We start from the raw sequence: 14478 nt of genomic DNA, 5'->3' as shown, positions 1-14478 counted from the left end.
CCGTGTTTCACCGCGAACGGTAAGTCATTAGGGATCATTGGTCAGTTAATGGCTACAGTGTGCGTCGGTGACATCAGCTGGATGGGTCCTGTGCTTGTTTCCACCTCCATCGCAGTAACTTGCCTGTTGGGGACGGATTTTTTAGCCAAATGCCGCTGAAGATCCTTATTGATCAAGGCTGCATAGAATTACCTTCGGCTCGCCGGATGGCATTTTTAACATCGCCAACCGTATTCCGCACGGCAAATACATCTGTTCCGACAATAGCCAGCCGTACCGTTAAAATCCCCCCCGGCGCACAAATGTTAATTCCCCTGCGATTAAAGAAACAACTTGACAGCAAAAATTCAAAGAAAGGGATGTTGTTGGTTCCTTCCAACAATGCGGCTCGGGGCAAAACCTTATTGTTTGCGCAGACCTTGGTGGCAAATAATCAAGACCCATTTATCCAGGTTTTAAATACCAGTTTGGTCGCATCAATCATACAAGAGGGTTCTGTTTTAGCTCATGCGTCGACCGCGTCTTGTGATTTTGAAATTGGCGGGAACGGAGCCATCGCAGCAGCTGCTGGGCAGACAGAGCAACATGATGTGGCACCTGAACAGAGGCTTGAATTGCGTGCGCTTCTGGAAGAGTTCGACGATGTTTTCAGTAAATTTAAATTTGACATTGGCTGCACACCTCTGTTACACCATCATATCGAGACAGGAGAATTCCGCACCAATTCGGCAAAATCTCTACAGATTAAGCCCTAGAAAAGAGGACTATGTGCGCTGTGCGGTTGACAAAATGTTGGCCGTCCAAATTATCTCCCCGTCAAACACCTCGTGGGGGCCCCCCATCGTGCTTGTTAAAAAGCAAGATGGGAGTCTATGCTTTTGTGTCGATTTCGGGTACGTTCTGGATAAAGGAGCCCCAGAACGCCTCACAGACCAGGGAAACATTTTATCTTCTAAATTACTCAAGAAATTGTGCTGCCTGTTGGGCACAAAAAAAGTCCGTACCTCACCTTATCACCCTTAGACCGATGGCATGGTGGAATGCTTACACAGGATGCTAACATCCATGCTGTGCCACCAGGTCACTGAAGATCAGTCTGAGACCTGCACATTCCTAGTGTCCTCGCTGCGTACAGATTGGCCTCGCACGCATGCACCAGCTTCTCGACATTTTTTCTCATGTATGGGAGGGAGTATGATCCACCCATCGAGGTTCAATTGAACCCTGACCTGGGAAAGAGTAAACTCGCCGACCCCATGCGCCTTACCCTCAAGCGCTTGTCAGAGGCTCAGGAGGCCTCTCGGGGAAATTCAGGCCGGAGGAAAGCCGCAAATGAACGCCTGGTTGCTCTCCGTGAATCTGGGACTAAATGGGAGCCGGGTGATAAGGCATGGCTACACTGCCCCGAGTTCCGGTGGGTACATCCCCAAAATTGTACAAGCCTTGGCAGGGTCCCGTAACAATCATTGAGGTAGCAAGCCCGCAGAGTGTACACATTCAGATCGGTCGCAGGCGCTGGTTCGGGCATGCGTCGCGACTCAAACCTTTTTATCCGCCCCACGGTGTCGCGTCATCTCCACTAACAGACGGCTGTATGTCAGGTGCACCCGGCGAGCTGGGCCATGAACTAGGGGACGTTGTCCCTCAGGCGTCTGCGGACTCTCTGCCCACAGGATCCCAGTGCTTAAGGACCCCGGAGCGACCGGCTCCTCCTGCAAGAGGCGGATTGCCTCCGATGTCTCCTTATCCTTGCTGTCCTCCAGAGAAGACCAACCCATCAGGACCACTTCTACCTGTCCCTGGAGGACCAGCGACAAGGACACGCTCGAAAACCAGCCGTTTAAAGTGACTCTCATGTTCCCTGGAGCGACAAGTCCTACTACCACCGGATTACGTTCTGTACTTCTTGTTGTCATTGTAGGCTGGTTACAGCCAGGGTCGGCTGTCTTTTGTAAAGGGGGGGGGGGGGGTAGTGTGATGCCAGTTCATCCCGTCATTCGGGTAATTAAGGGAGCTTCTTTGAAAGGTTGACCCCTGTTATCTCTGAAAATTGACATTTTACCTACATTTCAAATGGTCATCGTCGTTAAATGGAGAATGGGTGCGACATCTGCCCCTTCCACTCCCTCCTCCACTCCCTCCTCCACCGCATTGCTCAGCTCCCGCCGGGCCCCCACCAATCGGGTAATCGCTTCTCCCGTGCTAGCGCCCTCTAGCGGAGAGACATGACTAAAGCGCTGGCTCACCGCCGCACGGGGTTACTCCACGCACGCCCACGTACACCACATTGTACCATTGACCGTCGTGTGAAAGATACTAAGAGGAAGCAACGAAATATGTCAATGGGCGAGTAGTGTAGGAAACTTGCAGCGGAGCAAAGAATCCATTCCCTGTGGAGAACACAATGCCAGTGAGTGGAACGCGGTCTGAAAGTCACGTTTACGGTGACTTTCAGACCTTAATACAATGTACAAAGTAATATATAGTATCGTAATTGCATAGTCAATATACAGCAGTGTGATATACATTAGGGTGGGTAGAATAATACACAGTGTAATATTACAATGTATAAGGTTTAGGGTGGTTTATAGCAATACAGTATATAATTTAATGTTGGGTTTGTCTATAGCAGTATATAGTACGGTGTAGACTCGTGTGATGTAAGAGAATAAAGTTTAGATGGAAGCATATATATTTTTTACGACGTAGAATTGTAATGTATTACTTACTGTTAGTAACTCAGCTTATTGTAGAGTATATTTAGTATACTGATGATACTATGTAGTTTATACTTTAGTTGTTTACGTGGTGGTTTTAGTTACTGCAGCTACATACTATTAACACTCCTTCCCTTTATTAATGCTACCCCTATCCCCTCCCTTTGATGCTGCTAATCCTGCATAATGCACGGGCATAAGTAGTACTAATCACATACCTGCATTTCCCATATCCCTTCCCTTTGATGCTGCTAATCCTGCATAATGCACGGCCATAAGTAGTACTAATCACATACCTGCATTTCCCATAAATATGCTAAATTCCTCTTGATATGCATATTATTTTGTCAAGGCACCCTTTTTCCCCCCTTCCAACCCAGATTATATATATGCTCCAAGCACGTGTGCTGTTTCATTCAGACGCTGTCGCCTCGACAGACCTGGTTTTCACCTGAGGACGGCTGCTTGCGTTGTGGCCGAAACGTCGTGAGAATTGTTTTATTATGTTTTATTTTTATTATTTTATTACTTCCCTTCTACGTGACTTTACCGAAAGAACCAAGAAGATAATAACATCTTATATGTATATAGCACCATTATCCAAGGCGCTTTACAAGGGTTATGAGTGGTACAATGAGGCTATAGCAAAAGGTGATATGGTTAATAATAAATACAATTCAGGAAATGTGGTGACGCTGCGTTGGCAGTAGCACACAAGCACAATTAACACACAACAAAAAAACCTCCAACACATTACTCTTAAAAGGAACAATACCTTGACTTAAAGCTTTCGTGACTACAGGAATTCATATTCTTTGGGTCTTTTGGTAAAGTCGCTCAAAAAAAGTAACACAAAAATACGACGTTTCGATGACAATCGCTTGTGTTGTGATCGAAACGTATTTTTTTGTTATTTTCTTTGAACCATCTACAGTGGTACCTTGGTATACGTCGTTAATTCGTTCCAGAAGGTAGGACTTATACCGAAAATGACGTATACCAAACGAATTTTTCCCATAAGAAATAAAGGGAAAGGAAATAATCCGTTCCAGAGTATAAGAAATGATATTTTATATGGCATATAATACATTAATGGGGTTATATAAAATAATTTAGACACTATGTATTACTAAAATGCATACGTAAATTAAAATAAATAAATTGAAATAAATTTAAATAAAAATACAATTTTACGTAATTTTACCTTACTGAGAGGAGTTGAATGAATTCGCAAAAAAATTCACGTTCAAATGATAAAAAAACACGTGAAAATTCACGGAGAGTTATAGCAAGGGTTGTTCACTGAATGAGATCTACTGTACAGGCAGACTGAGGAGCGGCGCTTTGTTTCAGTCGTGAACGGGGTATACGTGGGTATGCGGTGACTCATCCCGACCCAGACAAGTTCGAGCAAGCACGTCGTATCCCAATAAATGTTTTCCTCATCAAAACACGACGTATACCAAATTCGACGTATTCCAAAGCGGTTGTACAGTGAGGGAAAAAAGTATTTGATCTCCTGCTGATTTTGTACGTTTGCCCACTGACAAAGAAATTATCAGTCTATAATTTGAATGGTAGGTTTATTTGAACAGTGAGAGACAGAATAACAACAAAAAAATCCATAAAAACGCATGTCAAAAATGTTATAAATTGATTTGCATTTTAATGAGGGAAATAAGTATTTGTCCCCCTCTCAATCAGAAAGATTTCTGGCTCCCAGGTGTCTTTTATACAGGTAACGAGCTGAGATTAGGAGCACACTCTTAAAGGGACTGTACGTCACTTTACCGAAAGACCCAAAGAATAGGAACAATAACTATTGAGGCGACGTTTCGTGCCAATGGCACCTCTTTATAGCACTACCTCTTGTACGGTCCTCATAAGCACAATCCTTTCACTGATTGGCTACGGTATAATCCAACAGCAGTACTCAAGGCGAGCCTACGGGCGGGACATCTTGGTAAGGGTATTTTAACAGAATTTCGCAACCAACAATATTCATGTTAAAGGGTTTTCTGGGTTAGATTGCGTAAATATGAATGTGTCGTTCACCCACCACCTCCCAGTGTGTTCCAGTGTGTTGGAGAGTAAACCAAATTGGGTTTACAACACACCGGTGTGCTGAAGTAGTAATAGGCACTTTTTTTTTAAGTGACAAAATTTACGAATTGGTTGTGTGGGATGGTGGTGGGTTAACACATTTATATTTACGCGATCTAACCCAAGAAATAAACATAAATTGGTAATGGGACTCCTTACGGGGTGGGGGAGGTTATTGACATTATTTTCTTGCTATACATTTTCTCACGGTAAGCCACTTTGTTGAGCTATCATGTGGCCATGTCGCTTAAAAAATAATCATTTAAATTATGTATTTACCTTTCATATACTTTGCACTCCTATCGTATTATTGTATCGTTTGTTGTCGTAACGTACCCCCCAACTTGGCATCTGTGAGGGGGGGAAAGAGCTTTATAGCTCATCGGATTCCTTAAATAAAAATAATTGATTCCGCTGGTACGGGTACCGTTTAAGGATGCCATCTGTGAAGGATGTCATTCCTGACATGCAATATCCTGGAGTCTACAAACTAAGTTGCACCTGTAGTGATTGTTACATTGGGGAAACGAAACGACATGTCTCGGACCGTGTTCGCGAGCACAAATCAGATCTGAAACACGGCAGAACTAATACCTCCGCCGTGGCTGACCATTGCTATAATGCTGTGGGCTCTCATGATATTATTTTTCCGAGACCAAGGTGCTCTGCAAACCTTCGGGCTACTATCAAAGGTTTCTTCATGAAGCCATCCAGATATATAAACATAGACATAACTTCAACCGAGAAGATGGATACAAATTGAGCAATCATTGGAAGGATAACCAGGTAAAACCTCCCACAACCAGCCCCGCCCATCCCCCCCCCCCCCACCGATATGTTGTCGTTGCTCGCCCTTTAATCCCTTCTAGCTGCTCTTCACTCAGTAGCGCTCCACTCCCCCTACCCCCCTCTCTATCTCTCCTCCCTGGCTCCCCCCCCCCTCTCTTACCTATATAGCCTCTTGTTACAGCAGCCCTTTTGCCCACTTTACAAATTGTTTCTTGCTGTGGTTGTCCCACCTGATGACGGACGCTTGTGTTGCGCCCGGAACGTCGTGGTTTATTTTGTTTTATTTTATACCCACGTGACTTTACCGAAAGAACCAAACAGTATGGGTACCTATTCTTGGGTTTTTTCGGTAAAGTCACGTAGGTAAAAAAATAAAAATAATAAAAGTAAAATAAATAAAAAATCACGACGTTTCGGAGGCAACACAAGCCTCCGTCTTCAGGTGGAACCGTCACAGCACGCTCGCTGTATCAAGTAATTTTTTTACCTACGTGAATTTACCGAAAAAACCCAAGAATATGAATCCTTGCAGTCACGAAAGCTTCAAATCTAGAAGTATGGGTACCGTGGATTCACGTGTCATGCACCCCCCCCACCCCTGTGCCCGCCCCCCTGTCCCCACCCCGCCCCCCGTTGAACTCACCCTGACCAACATGGCCCCCCTGTGCACACCCAGCCCCCCGTTGAACTTACCCTGACCAACATGGCCCCCCTGTGCACACCCACCCCCCTGTCCCCACCCCGCCCCCCCTGCTCGCCCCGCCCCCCGTTGAACTCACCCTGACCAAGATGGCCGCCCCTTTACTCCGTTCTCTTCCCTCCCCACCGCCCCACGGCATCATCAGCCACGGCCAAAGCGCGGATCTCGCCTCATTCTGCCGTGGTTGTGTGTGTGTGGGGAGAGAGAGATAGATTATCATTATTATTGTTGTTGTTGTACGGTGAGGGGAAGAGAGAGAGTGGGAGGGAGTGGGTTCGTGGTCGCGTTGTTTTGAACGCCGCTCGTTAAAAGTTCCCAACTTAATTCCCTAATTACCTCGCCCGAGGTAATTAGAGCCGAGCCGGGGCGGTCGGTAAGGACGGTGAGGGCGACGTTTCGGGCCAGGCGAGCGGGGCCGGGACAAGGGAGGACGGTGAGGACGACGTCGTCTCGGGGCCGGTCGCTTCACTTCCAAGACCCCGCGGCGACGCCGCCTCAGCCTCAGCCGCCCAACTCGGGGAACGAATCTCGCCCGTGCGTCGCCAGTAATCACAATTATTACGATACAATGCAGAGAACGTAGCTCTCTACACACACATACACACAACCGACAGCACTACCACGAAACCACAATAACAGCACCCACCCGGCCGCCACACAACATCGCAGTCACACTCCGGCCTAATGCCACCACGAGTCAATATCACGCCACTCGCACGGATTTCAGACGCGTCGCCAGCGACAAATACGACAGTGAACACAGCTATTTCACCCCTCACCGACATCAAAACTACCACAACACCCATCCAACTTCCAGTCAACCGTAGCTCTGTGTGGGTGCACATTCTCTTATGCTGGCATCGTAGTCTGTAACTACCCCCAAGTCATTCGTGCTGTTGACTCCCTGACCCTGTTCAAGATCAAGAGCAGTGTTCACTAATATTAAGGGGTGGGTGGCATTTTCTCTCCTACAAGACATCATCAGTGTGTGAGGGCCGCCACACCGCCTACAAGGGTTCTAGATTTGAAGCTTTCGTGACTGCAAGGATTCATACTCTTAGGTTTTTTCGGTAAAGTCACGTAGGTAAAAATAAAAAGAAATAATAAAAATAATAGACATAATCATCGAAATAAAATAATTATTTTACCGAAAAAATCGAAGAGTACGCCTACAAGGGATTGTCTTCTTTATGTAAAGTGTAAACATGCCCACTCTTTCTCTATAGCGTCTTGAGATGTGTAGAGTAAATGTAAATTCACATTTTATTGTACTTTATGTAGGTGTGTTTTCCATGCACATTTTTTTATGATTCCACATTGGCAGAGATGCACGTTTATGGGTTGTATATAGTTGTATGGATCCCTATGACTGACTGCCTTGTTCTCACTACAATATAAATATTCCAACTGTTTTTGGGCAATGCCTTTAAATACGTTAAAATTGTCATTGCATCTGAGTGGAACTCTATATACATCACTGAGGCCCTATATAATATTGTGTATCCATGACTGTCGACAAAATAATCATTCCAAACATTTCTAACAGTGTATTCAAATGGGGTCGCATGTAGATGCTACATAAATTAGATATACCAAAACATTGCGATAACATGGCCCAGCAAGTTGCGTGTTCACCTCTTGTTGTAAGGGGTTAGCAGTTAAAATCCATCGGGCCGCCATGTTAATACTGTGGGTGAATTAACCGTAAAATACCTGCTGCCTGCTGCGCACCAGACATTAAAGATCCCATGACATCACCCAAAAAGAATAGGCCCATAGTGCACCACGTCATGGTCAAAATTTGAACATTTAACTACAAAAGAGCTCGATTTGAATTCCACGTATATATAAACGTCTTTTGCACCATACGTAGCCAACCATGCTAATCGCCTTCTCTTGTAAAACAAAGCGCCTTTGGGATATCCTCGCAAAATACTAATGCTGGAAATACCAAATGTATTAATGCTTGGATTTGATCAATCCACATTGTAATTGTAAATTGTATCGTTCTTGCGCAGTGATGGCGTGCGTTGCGGTGGAGCTGCCGGATCCCCGGTCTGACTTCGCAGCGTGGTTGGGCGCACACGGAGTCAAGGCGCCCTGCTTTGCCGAAGCCGTGGAGCGAGAGTTCGGCATTGGGGACTATGATGACCTCATGGCATGTGCCGAGGACGAGCAGGTAACCCAGGGAGGAAGGCAATGCTGTGGTTATATCACAGGTGGCTTAAACCTGGATTGAAAAAGCCATGGCCTCGGCAATTAGTTGATCCTTTGTGTATTCAGTGGAGTGAACTAGTGGTGCAGTAGTGGTTAGAACATTGCTATGAACCTCTTAAGTTCAATTCCTGGCCATGACGAACTCTATAGCAGGGCATGTGAAAAGCGAATCAACAACTAATCTGGATTAGAGGCAATTGAAGAGACCTCAGAAGCAGATTTTTGATCTCTTTGTTAGAGTTGTCTGTGATTGGATATGATTAGTCAGGCCTAGCTTATTCTCTTAATTTCATATACATAAACAGTCCCTTGCCAATCTTGATGGCCTCCCTACGCCGTGTGGGTGCTAGGAGCTGTTTCACCATATTACACCACCCAGGATATGAGAATATATGTGCACGTTAGAGACATCATATTGGCTGTTTAGAAAAGTAAGTGGGCTTGCAAGGGACACGATGATGACCGGTGTTCTTCACTAACTATGGAGTGGTGACCAAAGAAGAGAACAGGCCTGACAGTATGTTCATCGTGGATATGGAGCGATTGAATCAGCTCGTGTTATGTTGCTGGGTGGGATTTTGCATCGCTGGATAATGGAAGATGGCATAATATACTTAGTACCTTAATTTCAGCTGATTTAGTCCAGGTCAACAAATATTTACATACCCAGCACACCACCTAATTTATTCTTAAATCTATGCCTTCTCCAGTTTACCTAGTCTTGCCTAGTGGGCACGGGCCCTCACCACAACGCTCACCCTGTTCACCGGCCCTGTTTTGTTTTTTTAAACAGTTGCTGAGCAACGCATCCAGCGGCTGGCAAAACAAACCATTGCAGTTGTAATCAATGAGTTAACGTGTTTCTTGAATTGAGAAAGGTTATTAAAAAAAGTTCATTCCTAGGTTTAGTAGTGCGAGGGTAGAAGCAGGAAGAGAAGTGTTTAGACATGTAGTATAGGGGTTAAATGCTGGATGAGATAATACGGTCTGGTAGATGGCATCATCAACATGGAAGAATCAATTGCACGAAAACATTGACCATGGTAGCAGCGTCAGAAGTGTGATAAGAACGCGAGTGACCACCAGTGAGTGAGTGACTGGGGTGAATGGGTGAGTGCTGGATCTTAAATAAACCTGACGGCTTTACGCTGAATTCTGTCAAATACAGTGAGCTAGGAAATAGGTGCTCCACTCCAGATGTGGTACCGCATTAACTCCCTAGCCTGGCATGGAGGAGGTCGTGGGTTCCATCCTGACCATGACGCCTGTATATTTGGCATTTGCGGTGTCCCTCTCCCCATGGTCGCCTGGATTTTTCTCTGGTCGTCCGGTTTTTCCCTCTACATTTATAATCAACATGCATTTAAATATTTGGTTTCTATAAATTTCCACGTGATAAGCCACTTCGTTGAGCTATAATTTGTGGCCAGGTCGCTCCTAAAAAGAGCTATATAACTCAATGGGCCTCACCTGGTAAGATAAAAAATAAAAATAGGTATGACAGCAGTCACACCGACCTGAACCCTAACCCCAACCTCCCCATCCCGCAGGTCACACTGGAGCTGTTTGCGATGGCTCGGTGCCGGCTGCCCTTTGCACTCTATGCTGCACTGCGCCGCGTCATCAAGGCATGCGTGCCCGCTCTCCCGCAGGCCCGCGCCGAGCAAGAGGCCGGCGTGGGCCTGAGGGGGCTGCTTGCCATCATCGTGGCCACGCTCAGCAGCCTGAGCCAGGAGCTACTGCAGTCGGCACACAAGTTCAGTGCCCTGGACCCCACGCTAGGCCAACAGTGGAGCACTGGCGACGGATACAATGGAGACGCGGCCAGCCCAGGTGAGGGGAGGCACTCAATGTGGGGGGATTGGGTGCTGGAATAATGGGTGTGTGAGACTGGGATAAGAGCTAAGGTCCTCCATGTGTGTTGGCGTTGTGCCCTGACATTGTCTGCACTTGAAAGAGAGACCCATCCCCAGGACTTTAAACATGTATCCCAGAGTGGCTGGCTAATGGATTTGATGCAGGAATTATACACCTCTTGAACCTAGACTTCATAGATGGTTCTGCTGCTGTTGCCCCTCCAATTTTCATTATATATTGCTTGCTGCTGTCAAAGCTTCTGGTACTGTTCATGTTGTTGCTGCTGATTTTCCTGTTGCCACTGCTGCTTTCTATTTGTGCTTCTGTTGACGACACTTCTGCTGCTGTTGATGTTCATACTGTTGCCATTTCCGTCTCCATGTAGATAGTGATGGGGGTGTGAGGCTGGACGGTTTTGTGTCGCCCATACCTTACGAGGACAACGCCGTGAGGATCAAGACTGAGGACTGCAAAGGTGTGAGCCCACGGCCCACGATCGATTCTGGAGTTTAGCTCTGCAGCATCTAATACCTCAATTACATCACAACTCGGAGAAACAAGTGCCTGAACCAGGCTGGGATAGAACCAGAGTTCTATTCGTTCCCGCTGCGGCAGTCCACTTTATCAGTGGCCAAAAGATGTGCTCGGCATTTCTCATGTTGAAGCATGCTGGCATCGGCTGATCCTAAAACCAACTGGCTCATCCAAATTAAAACAAGGACGAAAGAAATATCATGCATATGCGTGGACTCTTTAATGGCTTTCCAACATCTGTTGGTCCTTGGAAGTACTTGGCAATAATAACTATAATAACTGTAATGATGAATCTGTGTGGACCTTTGAGTGTTATACATCATATGCACAGTGGAGTTTCTCTGGCTACTCCAGTGTCCTCCCTCATAAAAACTCTGCTTAAATGCTAATGGGAGAGAAATATATTATTAAGACCCATTTAGGCTTTCCTGGATAAATAAAATACGTCATTAATCCTTTGCAACGAAGGTTGAAATAGTTGATGCGATAGTTATGTCTGTCTGTTCATAACTAGAGGCACTATAATTCTCATAATAGGGGTTGAATACAAGCAAAACTATAGTATAAAGTTCTGTTGATGTCAGTGACTTGCTGTATTGAAAATGACCAAGTTAAATGCTGTCTTTATCGCTCAGATGAAGCTGTGGAGGAGGAGGTGGTGGAGGAGGAGGAACTCCATGGGGAAGGGACATTTGCACCCGTGTGGGACCCAGCAGAATTTGGCGCCGTCATCAATGATGACTACACAGGTGATCCTGGAAGCAAGTGCTGCTTGTTAAGATGTTATGTCAATTGTTAGTCGGTGCGAGAAGCTCACGAACCTAGAAATGCGTTGCCTGCCAATATGTGTGCCGCTTGCTAAACAGTGGTGTTTTTGCAAATGTGTATACAGGAGATACTTAAATATCACGGGTTTATCGTTCGCAGTTTCGACCTATCGTGAGCAACCTCTTTGTATACCAATTTAGCTATTGCGGGGGTTAGTTGTGGCTTTTCACGTATATACTGTACCCGGAGGTACTTTGTCATTGGCTGATACCATGGTGTGAGTCGGACGAGGGACGCGACAAGTCAGTAGCACTTCAACCGTTGCCATACAAGCATCTTGCAGACAAGACTCGACTGAGGAGAGGCCCGGGACCAATTCAGATAATTGTCAATGGTGTTAGACAAGAGCGGGAATCGAACTCTGGTTGCTGGGTTCGTAGTGCAGTGCGCTAACCATAGCAGCACCACTCCCCACTCGCACACAAACACACCCGTTAAGTACAGTATCCAGTATTTATACCCCTATTTATTGTCTGTTAATATTTTTTGTACAGAGATTTTACGTATTTAAATTTAGTTTTTAATTTATTTGGCATACAGTACAATACTTATTTCATTTGAAATGTTGTCTATTTTTGGTTGCTGTGTACCTAACCTCCATTATTTAGGTGAGGCTTCGGTATTGAATATCGCAGTTGGCTTTCACGTACCTTCCAAGAACGCAACCCCCTCGATATTCAAGGGTCTCTTGTATAAATGTCTATCCTGCAACATGCATGAAAACATATGGCTCGCAGGCTGTATCTGCAACACAACTTAATATGCAATGGCCACCCGACCACATGAGGCTTGCCACTTTGAAACAATCCGCAAAGATCTTGGCCATTCCAATCAGACACGAGAGGGGCACATTTTTGACCTGGCAACCTTAAATGTAAATTTTAGTACACTCGGTCACATCTCTCACTGCACGAGCCTCTTGCAGTCACAGAAGTAACGAAGGTGTCTTAATACGTGTCTAGCAAAAGGTATTTTAAAGTTCGATTCAGCCCTCGATAAGGAAAAGGTATCTCTAACCATGGTTTAAATAAATAACTATGGCATACTATAATCGGTTTACGGGCTTCTCTCCCACACTCTGTGCGTCTCTCCCTAAACCAGAGGTGTGGACTCGAGTCATGTGACTTGGACTCGAGTCAGACTCGAGTCATGAATTTGATGACTTGCGACTCGACTTGGACTTGCATAACAATGACTTTGTCCCACCTCTGCCCTAAACCCTGTAGTACGCGGGGATGAGGGCGTGGACACGATGTGCATCACCAAGGAGGATGGCCACGGCAGTGCTGACGATGCTGAAGGAGATGAAGCCTTGCTACTGAGGCCTCCTCCACCCCTCTCAAGGTCTCCACTGCCCATGACTACACTGCCTGGGCCGTCGTCCTCTCTGCCACCGCTTCCACAGCCGCCCCTGACGCGGCCGCCCCTGTCAGGCCCGGAGGCCATGCATCAGCAGTACATGTACGTGATCCAGCTCATGAAGAGCTCAGCTGCGGGAGGCGGACTGGACAGTGGCAGTGGTAGTGGTAGCGGAAGCAGTGGTGGCAGCATTCGGCCGTTCGCTCCGTCGGTCAAAGAGGCCTTCGCCAGCCGGTGGTCAGCTCCCGATGGCGGAGCAGCAGCAGGCGGAGGAGGAGAGGTGACGAGAGGGGGTGGCCACCTCCCACCAGAGAAGCTGACGTCACCACTGTTGCTGCCACCGCCACTCGGAGCGCCGGGCGTTGTGATCCGCAAGCCCTTCGTGTGCCAGCTGTGCGGCGAGGGCTTCACGCACTCGAGTGGGCTGTCACGCCACAAGCGCATCCACACCGAGAAGCTTTACAAGTGCCACGAGTGTGGAAAGGAGTTCCTGCTGGCATACACGCTCAAGAGGCATCGGCGTGTGCACATGTGACAGTGGTAGATGGGGGTGAGGGGGGAATGGGATGGGGTGGCATTGGGTTAGATGTGAAAAGCCTTGATTATGATGGACTGTGTTTTAATTTTGCTGTAGGCATAGGAGGGAATGTGAGAGGAGAGACGAAAGTTGAGTGAAAGGATCTTACTGCGCAAAGAAGTAGTAGGTGGTGCTTAGCTCCACTGGTGGCATCTATACAGTGGTAAAAATTCTACATTCCTATGGATGGTGCATTTTGCTCCATAGGATGACCGCTGTTCTGGTCCCAGTTAGTAGTACTTGTTTTATTAGCCCTGGAGAGATGATGAGTTGGCCCCCAATGGGTGATATGAACTCACAAAAAGAGTATTGTGAATTGAGCGGTGTAACTACAGTATCACCCAGTGGGGGTTTAGGGTTAAGACGGACAGTGAATCTAACGGTGCCCCCAAAAATAAACAAAACCTTTGCTTGACACTAAGGTTGTGGATTGATTCCAAACCATACCATAATGTGGTGTAAGTCGATTTGAGATGCTGAGACATTTAAGCACCCTATTAATACAAATGATTATTGATGCAAATCCTAATCCTTACCATAGCCTTTAACCTAACCTATTCCTGCATTCATTCTAACTTCCACCCAAACCCTGGCCTTATGCCCAAAAGAATGACCGAGACCCTCTTTACTTTAACCACTTTGCATTGGTGCTCTATTTTAGGAATTGGTGCTCTGTGTAAAACTCAGAGCCAGTAGTGAAACTGCATTACTATGGTGAGAGTTTTAACTCTGGCATCAAACCTTTACTCTTATCCTGACTCAGACCCTTATCCTAACCTTTTACCTAGTATCCCAGT

The 14478-nt window shown here is 46.3% G+C and overlaps 1 protein-coding gene across 2 annotated transcripts; it reads left to right on the top strand.

Annotated features, from left to right (window-relative positions):
- Positions 1-6412: 6412 nt before the first annotated feature.
- LOC144737641 (uncharacterized) lies at positions 6413-14096 on the top strand. Of its 2 annotated transcripts, none has more exons than XM_078620416.1 (6): positions 6413-6843; positions 8328-8488; positions 10179-10359; positions 10769-10858; positions 11553-11666; positions 12972-14096. In XM_078620416.1, exons 2-6 carry the CDS (start codon positions 8330-8332, stop codon positions 13637-13639), a joined length of 1212 nt encoding a protein of 403 aa, XP_078476542.1. In that variant the 5' UTR covers positions 6413-6843; positions 8328-8329; the 3' UTR covers positions 13640-14096. The 2 variants fall into 2 exon arrangements, with proteins under 2 accessions (XP_078476542.1, XP_078476535.1); XM_078620409.1 differs by having other exon boundaries at positions 10077-10359.
- Positions 14097-14478: the final 382 nt, after the last annotated feature.

The sequence above is a fragment of the Lampetra planeri genome, chromosome 3, assembly GCF_965212315.1.
Source record: "Lampetra planeri chromosome 3, kcLamPlan1.2.h2, whole genome shotgun sequence".
NCBI lineage: Eukaryota > Metazoa > Chordata > Hyperoartia > Petromyzontiformes > Petromyzontidae > Lampetra > Lampetra planeri.
This window is presented reverse-complemented; position numbering and strand designations above follow the sequence as displayed.